Source organism: Planococcus citri, chromosome 5 (assembly GCF_950023065.1).
Source record: "Planococcus citri chromosome 5, ihPlaCitr1.1, whole genome shotgun sequence".
NCBI classification, from domain to species: Eukaryota; Metazoa; Arthropoda; class Insecta; order Hemiptera; family Pseudococcidae; genus Planococcus; species Planococcus citri.
The window spans coordinates 16,056,120-16,076,303 of record NC_088681.1 but is presented as its reverse complement, the minus strand read 5'-3'; the positions used below and the strand labels follow the sequence as shown (position 1 = coordinate 16,076,303).

Sequence of the window (20,184 nt, the reverse complement as noted above, 5' to 3'; positions counted from 1 at the left end):
TCACACGCATAAAAAGGCGTACCTTTTTGAAAGAGCTATAAATAAAAAAAAAACTTGACAGTTCATTTACGTCGAAAATAACCAGTATGAGTATCACAAATGGTTTTTCTAAAAATTACAATCGACGATCACGCGACGTTGAAAAAAACCAATGAAATTAACCTTTGTGAAGAAACCATAGGATGCCTACAAAAGACGAATTTTTTGAACGATTCGTGTAATTTTTTTGCAAATCTTTCGACTCGACGACGCTTATGTTGCAATAACTCTTAGAAAATGAATTTTTACGAGTAGGTACGAGGAATCGTTTGAGAAAACGATGCCAAAATTTAATCTAGTGACGTTCGAATTCGTTCCTTTGAGTTCACGACGACGATGATGACGATGGTGGAATGCGAAGCTGAGAAAAACAAGAGGTAATTAGGAGCGGTTGATTTTTCCCGCGGATAAATTTTCTCGTAATTTGTTGGGTCAATCGAGGCGACGAATTTTATAAATTTAGAAAATCGTCGTCGCGAACGATGCTTCAAAATGCAACTATTTTTTGGCCCACGTTCAAATCGCCGATCATCAGCGTTACCATAGTGACAATACTTTAAACAATTTTAGGTCATTCATTTGTTCGCTGATATTCGAGCTCGTTGCTGTATCGCGCTTTTTTTTTTACTACTTACCTACTGTAAAAATGTGAATCGAAGGGGTTTTGGTTTCAATTATTCGCGTTCTTTGCTGTTATGAAATTTCGTGGTTGTTTGATTATTGTGATTTTGATCTTTGGTAAGTGATTTTTGATATGTTTGGCCTTTGGGTGGTATTTGTTTGTATTTAGGAAGATTGGCTGGGGTATTTACTTATGTGCTAATTGGTTGATCGAGTGATTGATTTGGTGATTACGATGGGTGACTTTTTTGAAGATTTTGAAAATCGTGTTGAAAATTTCATTTTTTTTAAATGCCTCCAGTGATACCTAAAATCACGATATTTACGAATACCAAATTTCATTTCTATTCCCTATAAAATTTAGATACATTTTTTCAGCTTTTATTCCTCATTTGAGACTATATTCTGATTCTGAATGACTCATTTCCTGGGAAAACGCAATCTCAGTCTAGTTCGTATTTTAATTAAAACCATAATCAGCAATTTCGTTCGCTTTCAGACGTAGGTATTGTTGGTATATAGTAATAGTAGGGAATGCCATTTTATAAACATTCATGTAAGGAAAAATTGCATCGCTATTACAGATAAAAAACACACGACTAGACTTTTTGCCAAAGAATGTGCATCGTCAACAGGTTATCGTGTTTGTTTTAATTAGCCTTTTCTTTGCATAAATTTCATTGTTGTAAGGAAGTGGAAAGCCCCGACTATATTCCTGGTTACCTTCTATAGGTAACGGAAACTGAAAGTAACTTCTGTCTGTTGATAAGTATGATGGATGAAGGTCTGTCATATACTATAACGTCAGGTTTTTGTGTGAAGTCGAAAATATTTGGGCCAATATGTTATTTTCATTTTTTTTCAACAAGTTAATTGATGTTTATATGTTCGACTTTGAGTGTATTTATGGGGGAGGTGAGGTGAGAGGAGAGGAGAGGGTGATCGTGTGATGTTTAAAGAGACGTAAAAAACAGACATTGTTGGTATCTAAATGTTCGATTTGCAATTATGAGCTTTAAATGAGGTGGTGAAATTCTTCTTTAGGCAGGCTGTTTGGATTAAGTCCTTGGTGGAAGTTGTTTGAAATTTTCAAATCGATATTATGGCATTAGGGGTGTCTGTCTACTTTTCATAGAATTTAAAAGTCTCCAAAAACTAAAAACATAACCTAGCAAACTCCATAATATGAACCTCTTCACGAAGGATGTAATTATGTAGTAATTAACCCCCCCCCCCAAAAAAAAAAAAATTAAATGAAAATTTGAAATGAAAAACAGGCACTCATAAAAATTAGTTCAAAGTGTCTGATGATTCGAATTTTAATGAAATTTTGATTTCAGAAAGAGCTGCTCAGGGCCCCTTTTCAGAACCAAAATTTGTTTGCTCCATTTCAATTGATTTTTCGATATTTTATGAACTTTTTGATTCTATGAACGTCATTTTTGAAGGAAAATTTTATTTTTTCCCAGCCCAAAAATGTCCATTCTTCTTTTAAAAGGAAATTAACCACCTTTTTTTAAAGAGAATGGTTGGAAAGCTGCAGCAAGAAGCCATCATCAAAACCCGATTTCTCCACGAAGGGAAAGAGATGACCTCAAAAACATGATTTTTATATTTTTTTAGTTCAATATTTGGCATAACTATTATGAAAAATCTAGTCTTGAAATCGGATTTTGAAAAACTGAGCTAAACTTCAAAAAGTGCATTTTGGCACAGCTCTGCTCGCTCTGAATATTAATTCGAGATTTATACATGGACTGATTTTCTGAGAGGAGGAGTTTCCTCAAAATTTGATTTTTTGATAAATTTTTCATGAAAAATTGCAGATTTCAGGGTGATAAAAGAATTGTTTGAAATTTAGCTGAATCATCGCAAAAAGAGTAAAAATTGGAGTGATTTGACTGGCTGAATCTAAATATGGCAATTACAAAAAAATCTCGACCGAATGAAGTTATCTCGAGGGCAAAAAATGCAGTCGAAATGTGCTTTTTCGGACAATGAGGCAGGGTTTACTGCTCAAAAAGTGTAGAAAATTGGTACGAAAGTGGGAATTAAGGTAATTTTTGAAATTATTGTAAAATCGATTTTAGAAGTCAACCTTCCCCTCTCCCTCCCTTGAAAAAAATTGAGAAAATTCAGGAGCATTTTTGCCAAGTACTTTGAAGCCAAATTTCGCACCATTTGAACAAAAAATATCCAAAATGAAAGTACATAAAAAAAATTGAAAAAATTGACCAGGGCTGATTTTCTGAATTTAACCTTTTTTAGATGCAGCGTTCCAAAAAACTGGATTTTGAAATGAAAAATAGATACTCGTATTCACTTTCTTATATCATTTTCAAAATGCCTGTCTGCTTCTGATTTCAAGGAATTGAAATTCATGGCTGCAGAAAGGACTTTTCTGAACCCTCCCTTCCCTTCCCTCTTCCCTCCAATGGAAATTTTATTCGCGGAAATTGGCGTTTTGATTTTAGATACACGGATTTTTGAGTTTTGAGAACGTCTTATTTGATAGAAAACTGTGTATGTTTTTCCTCGAATCTAAAATGTAAATTTTAAATAGAAAATTGAATACTTTTCAGAAGCTTTATGTAGATTTGATTCCGAATTACATAAAGTACGTGAGGTGAAAACAAGTCGACTGTATTTTTAATTTTTTGTGGAAAATCGATAGAAAAACTTTATCGTTTCAAGTTTTTGATAATTTTTGATAAAATTTGGCCCGAGGGAATTCCTCTCGTGATGCAAATATTTATTCAAAGTTATCAGAAAATTGAAACTGAAAGTTTTTTCTGGATTTTTCACAAAAAACGAAAAATACAGCTGACTTTGTTCTTACCCTAAGCCCTTCAATTATTTGTAGTATAATCTCTCAAAATCAAATTTCATTATTTACAAATTTCAGCCTATCTAGAGCCTTTAAAACAATTTTGATTTTCAAAATAATTTTTTTCAAATTTTATCAAGGTCGGACAAATTGATTTGGTTGACCAAGAATTTGATTTCGATCTCGAAAAAATTGATTTTTTCAGAAAAGGTGTGTTATAAAAATCCTGTAACCAAAATTTTAGCTGTTTGAATTGATTTTTCGGTTTTTAACAATTTTTTTTGAAAATTCATGTTTTGCAATATTGAGAATTTTTTTAGGAAAATTGATGGAAATTTAATCCCTTATCAGAATTGAATTCTTGAAACCGAAATGTGAAGCCAATTTGACTATTTCTGATATTTTTATTCTTAGTTCTTATTTTTGAGATTTGAAACTTTGAAGTAACTTATTCCTATCCGGATAGAAATGGAATCCACTAAAAACTAAAAATAGGGGGGTTTCAAGATGAACTCAAAATTGTAGGTAGGTAGGTACTTTAATTGTAAAGATGGAAGTCTCACCTATCTGAATCGATTTCAATGTCTTCTATGGGATTTCCAACATTTATGGAGAAAATTGACTTATCGTTGTATGTAGGCTCCAAGTCGTCTGAGAAATCGGTGAAATTCGGATTCAAATGGTGGTGAAGGGGGGGGGGATTGAAATTGATTAAAAAATCCCCGTCAACTTCACTGGAGGAATACTTCATCTGAAAATTTTGTTTTCATTGAAAAATAAACATTTTTAAGATTAAAAAATTCGCCAAAAATCTAAAAATGAACTAGTTTGGGTAGTTAAAATTTTAATATCGGGTGTTTTCGAACATTTTTTCGCCCTATCATTCGATAAAAGAGGGGGAAGGGGAGATTTTGAAGAGTTCTGACCCCTCTACCCCTTCCCTGTCTATCCCTGATAAACATGTTGAAATGTATTCCATGAATTTTTTTTTAGATTTTTCAAAAAAAAAAAATAACATTTTCCTCGTTCTTTTTTTCAAGCTGTACAAGTTGTTAGAATTTTTTTTTTTTTTCAATAAATTGGCACGAAGTAAAGCTAGGATATTTCTAAAAAATATTAAAAAATCGTCAAAAATTCGTAAAAATGAATTCATTTTAAAGGTAGCTGGTCAACATTTTCCAATTCACTGAAAAATTCAATAAAAATAGAAATTTTTTGAACTGTTAATGGCATTGGAAAATAAATTCCCAGCCTTTTTTCTCATTTCTTACAAAGAAAAGCTAATTTATGAATTTTTCAACAGCTTTTCAATTTATTTATTTTTTTTGAAGTTTTAGTCCTCTTGAAGGACGCTCTTTTGATTTCCCTTCAAACGTCACTTTTCTTTTGGCAGGACTTGAAAAAAATAAGTATGAAGAAAAAATTTGACAATTCAAGCATTTTTGAAAAAAGCCGGTTAAAGTATGAAACTTCATACTTGAAATTTTTTCATTTTTTTTGCGTTTTCAATTTATGTAAGTAAAATAAAGAATGTGAGAATTCAGCTCAATTTTGAGTTGCAAATTTTTTACTATTTTTTAAAACATCATTCCATGAATTTTGGCCATAATTTCTGCTTTCCCTGCCTCCTCCCGAAATCTATGAATCTTTAGCCATAAACTGTGTACCCAGCTATACTTTTGATCTTCCTCAAAGTTTTATCTACATATTTGCTTATTCAATTGAAGCATCATGGCCATTATTCCGGGTGGTCGCTCATTTCCTTCTTCGGCTCTTCGCTCCCTGCCTCGATCGATAGTTTATACAGCCTACATGATTATTTTTAAAAATATGACTTTTAGAGTTATTTGCAAAAAAAAAAAAAAATACTCCAAGTTCCTGCAGACTTTGATCTTATTGCGAGTGATTTTTATATTTTGTGTTGAGTTTTCTGCAAGTATTTCAATGAAGTATTTATTTTAAAATCCCTCCAAAAAGTGTAGATATAGGTAGGAATCAGACGTTTCAATTTCATCAGACTCAGGCTTAAGTTTCAATTAAACAGAAGGTCTCAAACACTTACAATGAACTTCAAAAAATCCATCTCGCTTCATTTTCACGACTAAACTGTCCATCAAAATAAATCGGTATGGTCTATAAGTAGGAATTAGGTAATAAATTGGCACTGTCAATAATTTCGTATCTTAAAATAGATCACGTTTTGTGAAAAGAGGAGAGAGAAGTATCGTTTTGTAATCCAGCCTTCGTTATACTTCCAGCACGCCAACTTATGAATATAGAAATGAAAATGATTGAAAAATGCAAAAAAAATAAAAGTGAAAATAAAAATAGGTGGGTAGATATAGATAATCATTATGGGAAATCTGAGTGACCTACTTCGACAGATAGGTACCTATAAATTAATCGATAAAATTTGTTGCTTATAAATTATAGAAAGTAATCGGCATCATTTTCTAAATGGCGCCTTAAGTTTGGAAAATCAATTCGTCGGCGACGTTGAGTCGCTTTTGCAGAAACGATGAAAGTCCCTTCTTCGACGTGTTTATTTTGCAAGTTCAACGCGGTTGACGTTGACATTAATCTATTTTTATTTTTTTTTTATCGGCCATAAAGGTCTTGTTTACGTACCTACGAAAAATAATAACCTTAAATTGTACATACTCGAATTAAGTTTATGGAAATATTTTCGTTTCGATGTATTGAGAAAAATTGTGTAATGAGAAATTTGAAAGCCTTTTGAAAAAAAATCCGAATAGGTCTACTTTTCCATAAGTACTGGGGGCCTAGTTACTTGATTTTTTTTCATACCATTTACATTTCATTTTATTTGATATTAGTCAAGTAGGTACCTAAGATTTAAATTTCATTTCCAGAACCATTGGGAATATCAGCAGAATTAAAATTACAGCCTCCTTGGCTCCAAGTGATTCAATATGTGAACGAAAATTACAACGTGAAATGCGAAGGAGAAGGCGATAAAATATGGTTGAATCCAACCGGACGTGATGTGAATACTGGATCGTATGTGTGATCTTGAATATTTCAAAATTACTATTATATGTAGATCTTTACTTAACACATCATTTTATTAATTTTGAGCAAATATTTATAGAATTCCGGGTGTTTCTGCTGTGAAGAAACCTTTGGAAAATGTTCTGCAGTTGAAATTTAATAAAATTCGAAAAGAGCATAAAGGGTTTTATAATTGTACGACGAACATCAGAGGCAAGAAATACAGCAAAGCATTCGAACTAATTGTGATAAGTAAGCACATACTTATATAGGTACCTATTCCTGCAGAGTTTGCAGCCTATGTGTAAATAGGATGCTGATAAACATAGCGAAGAGCTAATAAAGCTACGATTGAATTATGAAATTTTCAGAACCAGCCACATTTGAAAATACCACCACAGAAATAGTAGTAAATGAAGGAACCGAAGCTGTTCTCGATTGTTTGCCAGATGGCGAACCAACCCCAGAAATATCGTGGTACTTTAACGATGAACTTATAGCTGGTACGAATATAACCCAACCTAACGTAACTTAACCTTGAATATTTTAGTTGCTGAATGCACTCGTGCACAGTGTTATAGATATTAGATACCGGCATGATACATATTTTTAATTGGAGGATAGGATAGATATGCCTACTTTTATCATTGGGTTAATTATTAACTTTTATTCGTAGCCATGCTGCCAATGTATCCATCATCTAAGTACAGCATGCAAGGGGTCTCTCTGAAAATAGCTGATACCACCTGGAAGGAATCTGGAACGTACACATGTCGAGCATTTCAGAAAATCTTACAAAATAGAGATGCCGAATTAGTATTTCGACTCAAAGTTCGACGTAAGTAGTGAAAAAAATTTAAAACAGGGTGTCCAGTAGGGTAAATTGCGAAAAAAAAATCGACGAATTTGGACGAAAGTCAGCAGAGATCTTCATTTTGAGTTGAAAGTTACTGAGAAATTTTTTTAGCTCTGGAGGTGTTCAGGGAGGTGAAATTTGGGCCCTCAAAGAGGGTGCATTTTTGAAAAAATCGTAGTTTTTTCGCTCCTAACGTTACACAACCTGTTTTGGGGAAAATGACACAGTCTCGATGTCTCGAATGAAAGTATTTGAGATTCTGCTTCGATTTATGCTCTTGCAATCAAAATCCAAGACCGCTTTTAGGGTTCTACTGAACGGTTGAAAATTTTAAAATTGCTTATTTTTGGATAAAGTCGTGTTTTGAAAATCTTTTCTTTGCAAATATTTCGCATTAATTATGCTAAAATATTAAAAGATATCATTTCTGAAACTGAGGAAATATTTTGGAACGCAGTAGTGCCAACTTTTTGATCATTTTTTCCTCGATTTCAAAAAATTGAAGAAAATAGGTCCCTAGCCAAAAACTTGTGAAATTTTTTCGATTTTTAGAAATTGGGGGAAATGATAAAAAAATTGGTACCACTGCATTACAAAATATTTTCCTGTTTCAGTGACGCAAAAAAATAGAAAAAATTGAAAACCTCCCAATTTTGAGAAAAGTGAGGGGCTAAAAAGACACGTACAGAGAGAATGAATTTGAAGGGAAAAAAATAGATATTCTACTCGTAACCAAAGTCCACAGATTCTATTTTTATAATACTGAATGATGGGGGAGGAGGAGGGGGCAGGAGTATGGCCCTTGCTTCTTTCGAAATAATTAATAATTTTTAAATTTTCAAAAATTTTTGAAGATGGAAAAATCAATAATTTTAAAAACATTACAAATTAAACCAAATCAATTGAAAACTTCCAAATTTTCAGTATAAAATCATCATTTAAAAAAATTAGAAATCGTATTGCCTTTTTTTTCCCTGAACAGTGAATATCTCTTTCCCTGTCGTTGAACCTCGTTTGACTGTCAGCTACGAACAATTTCTTAGCTCGATAAAATCTCTGTGCGGAGTCTGTATTTCTCATAATCTTATCAATCAAGTCTGCTTTGGTAGCATATTCGTATACTGACTTATTAACTCATTATAACGATGACGAATTCATTTCCGTTGTACCTACGTAAAAATACATATCACTCGGATTTTTTTTTGTAAAAAGTACGAAAGATAAGACAGAGATATGATGGAATCGTTACATTGAACACAAAAAAGTGAACAAAACATTGAATAATGTTGGTAGTTATATAATTCAACATTTTTTTTTCAAGAGTTAATTTTTTCTGGAAGGGGGGGGTATTTGCTCTGCGATAGTTAAGTAATATTTATTTGAATTGAATATTTTCGCAATAATGTAACGTTAGAAGGCTGAATTTCACATAATTTGTTCAGATTGGTCTCTAAAACAACCCATCAAAAGTTGCACCCCGCAAGAGGTCATTAACCTTTGCCGATACACGTTTTTTGGCTGTATCGATGAAATGGAGGGTCCAAGAGGAAAAATGTTCGAACAAAAATTGTTCTATGCTAAATTTCCTATCAGCATGACCAGTTCAGCTTTCCCCTAAATGGCGATTTAAACCTTACTGAGGAGGGGGTAAAGTTGTCAATTTTATGAAAATTGTTTTTAAAAGAGAAAATCGACAATTTAAAACGTGAAGTCGATTACCGGTAGACTCGAAAATATTTTTACCAAAGTTGCACCCCCGCAATATGTCGGCTACCTCCGAAATAGATCATTAACCTTTGTCAATAATCTTCCTTTTTTCGGCTATATCGCCGAAATGAAGGGTCAGAGGCAGGGTTGGTTCTCTACGCGTAGACTATCTTTGTCTACATAGTCTACATTTGTCGTGTAATCTATGTAAACTTCATGTAAAGTAGACTTCCTGTAGACTATGTGTAATGTATGCCAACTTTGAAGTTGTGTATTCCCAAATAATCTCCCTTCTTGCTAAAAATTGTCGTTTATTTTGTAAAAATTTACCCTCACTTTTTAACTGAAAAATTGAAGAAAACAAATCTTGTATTTTCGACAAAGATTGTGAAAAAGTATAATTTTCTCACTAATAATTGACGATATCTACTTCTGCTAAAATTGTCAGTTTGGCTTTTTTCAAGTTTTTTCCCTTCCAAAAGTTGTCAAAAATAAAGTAAGTACCTACTTGCTTTTTTTCAAAAATTGATGAAAATTCTAATTTTTTCAGCCAAATTGCTAAAAATTTTCATTTTTTGCAAACACATTAAAAGCCTTTTTTTCTACAAATTCTTCAAAAGTTTCATTTTTTTACCCGAGAAATGCAAAAAAATCTCATTTTTCGAGAAAAAAATTGGAAAAATGCTGTGTTTTGCTAAAATTGTCAAATTCTCGCTTTTCAGCTTGACAATATTGCTAAACATTTTCATTTTTTTTCAAGAATTAGATGGGCTAAGAATTGCCAAAAATGAAAAGTATAGGTAGCTTTTTTGCAAAGTAAGTATGTCTCGTTTTTGAACACTTTTTGGATTTTAATCACAAATTTTTAAAATCTTCTGCCAAAATCCATGTAACAAAGGCTTTATTCTAAAACATAAAACAGTTTTACTTTGTAGTTTACATAGTTAACATAGTTTACATAGTCTACAATGCCTACATGTAAACTATCGTTGTCTACAGTAACATTGTTTACACGTAGACAAAGCGTGTAAAGTAGACTATATAGTCTACTTGCCAACCCTGGTCAGAGGGAAAAAAGTAATTGAACTAAAATTATTCCACGTCAAATTTCCTGTAATCATGAATCATGACCAGCTCACCTGAAATATATTTTTCGATTTTTCGTGAATTTTTGAAAATCAAATTTTGGCAAAAAATGAGGAAAAAATCAAAAATTCACCGAATTGAGATATAAAGCTGATAAATTTGGGTCATACCTTATTTTCGACCTGCCAAATCGATTGAAAACAATTTCAAACCGTTTTGAGCACTTCTGGAGCCTCCAGCAGATTTTTGAAACTTGAAATTCCCACAAAATTTCATCAAAAGTGAAGTTGGAAACCTGACATTTACGCTGCAATCCAATTTAAACAGAAACACGCTATTACGTAAGTTGACTGCTGGTGGGTTTGAGTCATTTTGAGGCCACCAGCAACTTTCTAAAAATTCTTGGAGCCTCCAGTAGATTTTTGAAACATGAAATTTCCACAAAATTTCATCAAAAGCGGTTTGGAAAGATAAATTTCATTCTGTAAACTAATTTCAATACGCTAGGGAGTCGACTACAAGTAGATTTTAAGTCATTTTGGAGCCTCCAGCGACTTTTCAAAAATTCCTAGTGCCTCCACCAGATTTTAAAAACTTGAAATTTCATAAAAAGCAGTTGGAAAGCTAAAATTCACTCTGTAAACTAATTTTCAATACGTTATGAAATCGACTATCGGTAGATTTCAAGTCGTTTTGGAGCCTCCAGCGACTTTTTGGAAATTACCGGAGCCTCCAGCAGATTTTTCAATGCTCGAAATTTCCATGAAATTTTGCCAAAAGAGACATTTCATTTTTGACATTATTCTGAGGTAGATCGAAGGTAGTTTCAATCAGTTTTGGAGTCTCCGGCAGGTTCTTAGAAACTTCTGTTTTTCAAAAAATGACACAAAATCTATACGAATCAACTTTCAGCTTTTCAACTCCATTTGAGGAAATTTTGTAGAAATTGCAAGTTTCAAAAGTTTACTGGAGACTCCAGTAATGTCCAAAAACTCGCTAAAGGCTCCAAAACGACTTGTAATCTACTTGCAGTCGACTCCCTAGCGTATTGAAATTAGTTTACAGACGGAATTTCAGGTTTCCAACTTCACTTGATGAAATTTTGTGGGAATTTCAAGTTTCAAAAATCTGCTGGAGGCTCCAGAAGTGCTCAAAACGGTTTGAAATCGTTTCCAATCGATTTGGTAGGTCGAAAATAGGCTATGTCCCAAATTTATCAGCTTTATATCTCAATTCGGTGAAATTTTGATTTTTTCCTCATTTTTGGCGTAAATATGATTTTCAAAAATTCACCAAAAATCGAAAAATATATTTCAACTGAACTGGTCATGATTCATGATTACAGGAAATTTAGCGTAGAACAATTTTTGTTCGAAAATTTTTCCTCTTGAACGGGATACAGCCGAAAAATGTGTATCGGCAAAGGTTAATGACTTCATGCGGGGGTAGCCAGCAAGTTGCGAGTTGCAACTTTTGATGGGTTGTTTTAGAGACCAATCTGAACAAATAATGTGAAATTCAGCCTTCCCCCTCATTTTTTCGAGATTTGACCAAAAATTTTGCTAAAATGACTGGACGAAGATCTGAATCAAAAAAATAAGTTGATAAGTTTCGTATGTCACGCGATTTTTTCAATTTTCAGGAAATTTGAGAGACTAATGAGGGCGTTAGAGGGGTCGAATTGGAAAAATAACCTAATATTCGTATTGGGCGATATAAAACGATATGTCACACAATATTTGACTTTTTTTTTACATTTTGACCAAAATTTATGGATTTTGTTCACCCCCCTTCCATGATTTTGAAAATCCTTTCACGAAAAAGTTCATAAAATATCATAGATGTATGCTTCTTGGATTGTTTTCAAATTTTCAAATCGCAGCCCCAAAATTTGGCTAGTTTTTGAAAATTGAGCTTTCAAAACAAGTTCAACTTTGAAATTTTGGAATTTTTTGCGAATATTTTTGAAACTACATACTCTCAATTACCTTTAAAACGCAATAAACAGCTTTTCTGCAGGTTTCAACAGCACCGAACAATTAAAATCCAAAATTGGGTATTAAAACGAGAAATTTCAATTGTTTAAAAAGCAACCCCCCCCCCAGGCCTCAAATCTACCCTGATAGTGGCTGGGGAGCCAAAAATAGTGATTTTCGATCTCCACAAGTAAGTATAAGGAACCTGCAAACTTTTTTTTTTTAGCAAAATCGGAGTAAGTAAATAAAATAGCAAATTAAAATCCAAAACCGAGCTGATTTGGCGTAAAATAACCCTAAGATTGAATTCGCACTCTTCGATTTGAACGAAACTAAGCCAGATCAGAAAAACATGTCTTGAAACCTCAGAAACCAAAATTTCAAGTGCCTAAGTCCATTTTTGGATTTTTAACAAATTTTTGAAAATTCAAAAAAAGATGTTTTAGGGCAATTTTTGAACTTTTTCATAAATGTAGATTTTTTTTAGCAACGTGAACCAATGTGAATTATTCCCTCGGATTAGTCTCCACATATTTACAATGCCAGTTTTTTAGGCCATTCTGGAGCCTCCAGCAATTTCTCAAATTTTTCCAGAAATTCCAAATTGCTCTAGAAAGGTTCCAAAATGGACCTTGTAGCCCTATAACTTTGGTTGGTGCTTATTGGGCACCCCTTCGACTATTTCAGGTGGTTACTGCGAAATTCGAGGAGCACGAGTTCAAAAGTAAATTTTTGGCTGATTGAAAAATTCCAAAAAAAAACAAAAAAATTCAATTTTCGAAGAAGGTACATAACGAGAGGATTTTCTGACAAGATATCGTCTAGAATGCCTACTTGATCAGTTGACTCGAAAACAATCTCAATTTGACCTTTTTAGAGCCTCCAGAGAATTTTCAAATTTCTCCATAAATTTTAAATCGCTGGGGTGGTCAAAAATTCGTTTTTGAACTCACACTCCTGGAATTTTGCAGTAACCATCTGAAAAAGTCGAGAGGGTACCAAATGAGCAACGACTAATGTTTTGGGTGCTTAAATTCATTTTTAATCCTCCCAAAACGATTTGAAATCTCTAAGGAAATGGAGAAAATCTTGGAGGCTTCAGAATGACCCTTGAAACAACTTTTTATGTTTTCAAAAGTTATTCTGAATATATTTCAATTTCAAGTGTTGGGGGGAGGGGGAGAAAGGCGATATTCAATACCTACTCCAAGTATGGGATTTGTAGCAAGAAGTACCTACCTCGAGATCAAAACTCGCATGAAATTTTGTTTTTGAAGGTCAAAAAGTAAATAGGTATGCATCTAATGGACATCCTGGTGAATTCTTTTCGTGCTTTATCTAACTTTACTTCAAATAAGACAATAATGAAATTATATTTACACATGGACGTGTAGATAAACCGGTTGCATTGGAAAAAAACATCACCGTGTATGGATTCCGATCTGAGAGTCGAAACCTTACTTGCCAAGTAATCGCTCACCCTACTGCGTATTTCATTTGGTACAGAGATAACAAACCGATTGATCCGAAAATTGACAATTTGAAAATCTATAACGAGGATAACATTAGTATATTAGAGGTAAATAAATTGATTTCATTTTTGATTCAAAATTAATATACAATCAGGACTTAAGTGTAGGTATTCGATTTATAAAATTAAATTGATCAAATTTCAGATATTCTACGCCAACAGCGGAGTTCTAGGAGAATACATTTGCGAAGCAGCTAATCCATTCGGAATGCAAACCATCAACATCGAATTACAATCGATTGATAAACCCGAAACTCCTAAACTCCTAATTCACGATGTTTACCACACTTCGGTCATCATCAGCGTACAACCTTACCCCTCTTATGAATTCGTATGCAAAATGTTCTACACCGAGTACACGTATTGCAGCTACGAAGAGAAATGGAAAAAGGCCAAACTAATCACCTGTAGGAATAAAAGTTAGTAATAATAACAACTGTAGCATTTACCTCTTTTTTTTTTTTTTTTAACGAATTGATCAATAAAACTGGTGTGTTTTCGTTCGTGCAGAAATCTCCAACACTAATAAAACCCACTGTACCATTGATAATTTAAAACCGCAGACGAAGTATTCGGTCAAAGCAGAATTAATGAATCCGGGAGGAAATAGTAATTCTTCGGATGAGCTTTTATTCAAGACGAGAAAAGAACCAATTTTATTAAGTTCGGCAACTAGAATAATCAAATCGTATTTTTTGTATTTTATTGTTACGTTTATTAGATGTACTATTTTATTTTAAGAATATTGTGAATTCAATACGCTTCGAGGTTTACCTGTAATCAAAATGATTTTATTAGCGATGGGATCGGATTTTCTTTGTTATTATTACGAGATTGGAGATGTTATTCTCAGGTCGTTCGTTCGTTTTTTTTTTTTTTTTTTTTGAAGCAGTGCGATGGAAAATTCGATTGGTCAGTTCACATTCCCAAGTTGTTTTAAAATGTTGAAAATAAATATATTTTTTTACTCGTTTTATATTGTGTAGGTATGTTTTATTTAAAAAAAAAAAAAAAAAATGAATTAGAATGAAACTGAAGAGAAACAGAAACAACAGATTATGAAAATGAAACGATTTATTAACATTCAAATTTCAAATATGTATAAAAGTAACAAAACTTATAGATTAGTTAACCCTGATTTATCAACTTGTTCCAACAAAGCGTGCAAATTCTGATCAAACAATTCGCATCGTATTGGCATTTCCAAAGAATAAAACGGATTCTTCAACACATAATCGGCGTATAATTCGTAGATCTTCTTTAGTAAAGCATCCAATGTAAATTCCGTAGGTTCTGCTACGATAATAAACTTGACACCTGAAACAAAACACATTCAAATTACTAAAAATGAAACACTCGTTTCGTTGAAAACGTTCCTCAAACACTTCACCTGTTAGAGTTTGAAAACAATGCAATTTGAACGTATCAGCTTCGAGCATTTCAATCCCAGAGCTTTTCGGTTCAGGGCTTAATTGACTAGCGATAGCGAATAACGGATAGAACATACTGGCTAAAAATATCTTCTCGTTTGTGGTCATCTTGGGTCTGCCAAATTTCAAACTTAGAGGGTAATTTTCGGAATTTTCCAACAACTCGAATACATCTCTACCATCTTCGAGTAGTTGTCCGGTGACTGTTATTCCATTTACTGACATTAAGACGTGACCAACTGTAAAAATAGACGATTAGAGATTTATGTATTGTACATATAGAATTGGAAAATTAAACGGAAAGAATGGATATTGACCCACGATTCCATCTCGTTGTCCGTATGATACTACCACTCTTTTATTCTCATTGGATAGTTTGAAATCTAAAGGATAGCTGAAAGTTTGTTCTATTTCTACTTTCGGAGTTACATGATCGTAATTAAAGATTAAACCACCGGATTTTGAAACTATATAAAAGCTATAGATTATCATCTGTAAGAAAACAATAAATTAGGCTGATGTTTCACTGGTGAAGATGGGTTTGATATGTTGAATACTTACTATCACAGTTGGTCGATGATTCTTCCATTTAAAATGAATAAATTATTCAATATTTGAGCATTTTGAGTAGAAATTATTACATTCAATTCAATTTTGAAATTTTATTTTTGAACAATTTCCAATTGATAAGATTGTTGTTTGTTGTGTTTTCGGCGTTGAGTGGTGCTCAAAAATGGCACTTCAACATTTTTGGACATTTGAAGATTTTCAACTTTTTAAAAATATTTACTCATTTTAATTCATAAACAATAGAAATAATCATCTTAAAGTATTTTAAAAATTACATTTTTAATCTTACTTATTACGATTGTGGGCTACTTACTAAATAAAACGAAATCATCGTTTTCCAATCACAGAATTTCTTCTTTGGGGACCCCTAATATTTATTACCATTTACTGATAAGCTGATAGCGCAGAGATGAGAATGAATTATTTTAATTTTTTTTTGAAATTATAATATTATTATAATATATTATATTGTAAACTAATTAAAACGTTGAATTAAATGAAATTAATAATAAAACTAATTAGTACTAGTAGTAGAATTACATTACATCGTTGATATTTCCTGAAACTGCCTTCGTTTCTTGTAAAAACGTTGTCAAAATGAGTAGAAATATTCCCATTCTTGCGATCATCAACGATTACTTTAAATGTGAGTATATTAAATCATTCCCAAGATTTATGACTACATTAGTTGATCTATTTCATCTTACATATTTCAGCTCAAGTAGAATGGGATCATGATACATATTGTCTGTATAAATGCCATACAAAGTTGAACAGTTGCTGATGCCGGATTGCTCTAATATTGCTTAGCTGTGAAAAGTTATTTGAAGAATGATTCTGAATGTGAATTACGGTCTATGCTGTCAACCGAATGCAGAATTTGTATCTCCTACCAGACTACCGGTAAACACTTCGATTCGATGCTCAAAAATATGATTAATTTTCCATCAGCTGATTGATTTTTACTTTTTTGGTTTTTTTTTCAGGTAAAGTCCCTTTTATAAAATCTGGACTCAGGTCAATATCAATATATATCTAATCGTGGAATTGGATTTCATTATTGATTTTGCTGCTAGTAAAGTAGTAAAGTAATGCATCGTCGGTTCAACTCCCTGCATTGTTTCGTCTTGACGCTGTTGGTTGGCTTAAAAAAAGCATTGACGAGGTATAAAATTATGATTATTTTTTCTCCCTTAGATTAATTTTTAAGATCAAAATAACCAAATTCTGATTCTGCAATATTTATTTTCAGGTCTAGAAAGAAAGAGTTTGACAATTGTTGTGAAGTGCTTTCAGATCGATTGGGAGATGAGGAGTTTTTCTTCGATAACCAGTAATGATTTTATAAAGTAGATGATATAATAATTATGATAATAGGGATATCTGTCGGCTTCTCTTTTCTCAACGCAACGATCCTCTAGGACATATTTTTTCTTAAAGCAGACATCCTAAGGAATATTTCAAAAGCAAACTCGTTTAAAAAAATTTGGCTTGCAACTTGAATCGCAGATTTTGATTTTTTCAATTCGTATAAAAATTTTTGAACCGTACAAAGCTAGATCAGAAGAGCATGCAAAAACATATCACGAGCCAAAAATTTGCATTTTTCGATTTTTTGTGAATTTTAGATTATTTTTTGAAAATTAAATTGGTGCCAAAGATGAGCTAAAAAATCAAAATTTCATCAAATTGACCTAAAAATTTGAAATTTGATACACATTGTATTTTCGACCTGCAAAATCGATTGGGACCAATTTTGAAGCACTTCGAGCTGTTCTGGAGCCCCCAGCAGATAAAATATTATGAAAATTTCAAGTTTCGAAAATCTGCTGGAGACTCCGGGAATTTCCAAAAAGTCCCTGGAGGTTACAAAACGAATTGAAATCACCTGCAAACGACTTAATAGAATAAATCTCTGTTTTTTAACTTGATTCCAAAAATTCTGTGCGAATTTGGAGTTTTGAAAATCTGCTGGAGGCTCCAGGAATTTTCAACAAGTCACTGGAGTTTTCAAAACGGTTTGAAATCCCCTGAAATCGACTTAATTGAGCATATCTCTTGTTTTTTAACTTGACAAAAATGTTGTGGGAATTTGAAGTTTTGAAAATTTGATGGAGGCTCCAGGAATTTCTAGAAAGTTACTGGAGGTTCCAAAACGACCTGAAATCACCTGCAATCGACTTAATAGAGTATATCTCTATTTTTTAATTTCATTTGAAAAGAATTTGTGCGGATTTGGAGTTTTGAAAATTTGCTGGAGGCTCCAGGAATTTCCAGAAAGTCACTGGAGGTTCCACAACGACTTGAAATCACCTGAAATCGACTTATTAGAGTATAAATTGATGTTTTTTAACTTCATTTGGGGAAACTTTCTGGGGATTTGAAGTTTTGGAAATTTGCTGGAGGCTCCAGGAATTTCCAAAAAGTCACTGAAGGTTCCAAAACGACTTGAAATCACCTGCAATCGACTTATTAGAGTAAATCTCTGATTTTTAACTTCATGTGAAATAAGGTTGTGGGAATTTGAAGTTTTGAAAATCTGCTGGAGGCTCCAGGAATTTCCAAAAGGTCACTGAAGGTTCCAAAACGACCTGAAATCACCTGCAATTGACTTATTAGAGCAAATATCTATTTTTTAACATAATTGGAAAATTTTTCTGGGAATTTGAAGTCTTTAAAATCTACTGGAGGCTCCAGGAATTTCCAAAAAGTCCCTGAAGGTTCCAAAACGACTTGAAATCATCTGCAATCGACTTAATGGAATAAATTTATGTTTTTTTAACTTGATTTGAAAAAATTCTGTGCGAATTTGGAGTTCTGAAAATTTGCTGGAGGCTCCAGGAATTTCCAAAAAGTTACTAGAGATTTCAAAACGATTTGAAATACCCTGAAATCGACTTAATTGAGCATATCTCTGTTTTTTGACTTCATTTGAAAAAAATGTTGTGGGAATTTGGAGTTTTGAAAATCTGCTTGAGGCTCCAGGAATTTCCAAAAGGTCACTGAAGGTTCCAAAACGACCTGAAATCACCTGCAGTTGACTTGATGGAGTTGAAGTTTTGAAAATCTGCTGGAGGATCCAGGAATTTCCAAAAAGTAATTGAAGGTCTCAAAACGACCTGAAATCACCAGCAATTGACTTATTAGAGTAAATCTCTGTTTTTTAACTTCATCTGGAAAAATTTTGTGGGGATTTGAAGTTTTGAAAATCTGCTGGAGGCTCCAGGAATTTCCAAAAAGTCACTGTAGGTTCCAAAACGACCTGAAATCACCTGCAGTTGACTTGATAGAATAAATCTCTATTTTATAACTGCATTTGGAAAAATTTTGTGGGAATTTGAAGTTTTGAAAATCTGCTGGAGGCTCCAGGAATTTCCAAAAAGTCACTGTAGGTTCCAAAACGACCTGAAATCACCTGCAGTTGACTTGATACAGTAAATCTCTATTTTATAACTGCATTTGAAAAAATTTCATGGGAATTTAAAGTTTTGAAAATCTGCTGGAGGCTCCAGGAATTTTCAAAAAGTCACTGGAGGTCCCAAAAAGACTTGAAATCACCTGCAATCGACTTATTAGAGCAAATCTCAATTTGTTAACTCATTTGAATAATTCTTCTGGGAATTTGAAGTTTTGAAAATCTGCTGGAGGTTCCAGAATTGCTCAATCGATTTGGCTGGTCGATAATACAGTGTGTACCAAATTTCAGCTTTCCAGGTCAATTTAGTAAAAATGATGTTACCTATTATAAAGTTAATCTTCACACTCTTTCAAAAGTATTCATTTTCTAATTCGGCTTCTTTTTTCAGAAACAAGTAACGAAGACAACGTGCCAATTGCAGTATGGATCACCCTATGGTATTACTGATATGGATAGGTAGGTAAATCGAATATTCCCAAAATCCTGCTGAAATTCAACGAAACAATGTTCTGATCGGTATTGTTTCCAGGTTCCTGATACTTACTCGAGCGAAGTCACCTCAATCATTTCGAGACAAATCATGAAACGTGTTAAAGGAGACAAAGATTCAAAAAGTGCCAAAAACTCGCCAAAATAGTTGAAAATTTATAGTTTTTTTTTCTATTCTGTGAGGAAACGAAATGATTTTAATGACTTTGTTATTATCGTTCTCATCATGAATGGAATATTTTACTCGTGAAAATTCTTCTTTTGTCGATAGAATGTTTTGTAAACACCGCTGCGAAATTGTTGATTATATTATTTTTATCATTGCAAAAATCTTATTTCCATTTTCTTCTCTGCAGTCATCTTTAATAAATTCAATTAACGATGTCAAATCATAACAATTTAAAATGCAATGAAGCTAGATAAAATGAAAGTACACGTAGTCTCTTAATCTTTGTATAATCAGCTGCATAATCGAGTCACCTTGCACATTACCTACATATGTTAATATGGATCTTTTTTTATCATCGATGCATCGTCAACTCGACATGTGTTTTTTTTTTGAACAAATATTCAACTTTTATATCGAACAATACGGATTATCAATAGATCGAAGATATTGAAA

General features: G+C 32.9%; 2 protein-coding genes across 3 annotated transcripts; one reads left to right on the top strand and one right to left on the bottom strand.

Moving 5' to 3' along the window:
• Positions 1–599: 599 nt before the first annotated feature.
• LOC135849171 (hemicentin-1-like) lies at positions 600–14,631 on the top strand. Its single transcript, XM_065369453.1, has 8 exons — positions 600–777; positions 6,361–6,508; positions 6,600–6,751; positions 6,871–7,002; positions 7,176–7,337; positions 13,519–13,703; positions 13,801–14,074; positions 14,166–14,631. The coding sequence occupies exons 1-8, from the start codon at positions 735–737 to the stop codon at positions 14,393–14,395; spliced, it is 1,326 nt and encodes a 441-aa protein (XP_065225525.1). The 5' UTR covers positions 600–734; the 3' UTR covers positions 14,396–14,631.
• An 80-nt stretch (positions 14,632–14,711) lies between these two features.
• Positions 14,712–15,806, bottom strand: LOC135849174 (trafficking protein particle complex subunit 4-like). Of its 2 annotated transcripts, XM_065369462.1 has the most exons (4): positions 15,647–15,806; positions 15,403–15,577; positions 15,046–15,324; positions 14,712–14,972 (listed from the first exon to the last, which is right to left on the bottom strand). In XM_065369462.1, exons 2-4 carry the CDS (start codon positions 15,575–15,577, stop codon positions 14,773–14,775), a joined length of 654 nt encoding a protein of 217 aa, XP_065225534.1. In that variant the 5' UTR covers positions 15,647–15,806; the 3' UTR covers positions 14,712–14,772. The 2 variants fall into 2 exon arrangements, with proteins under 2 accessions (XP_065225534.1, XP_065225535.1); XM_065369463.1 differs by lacking the exon at positions 15,403–15,577 and having other exon boundaries at positions 15,647–15,793.
• Positions 15,807–20,184: the final 4,378 nt, after the last annotated feature.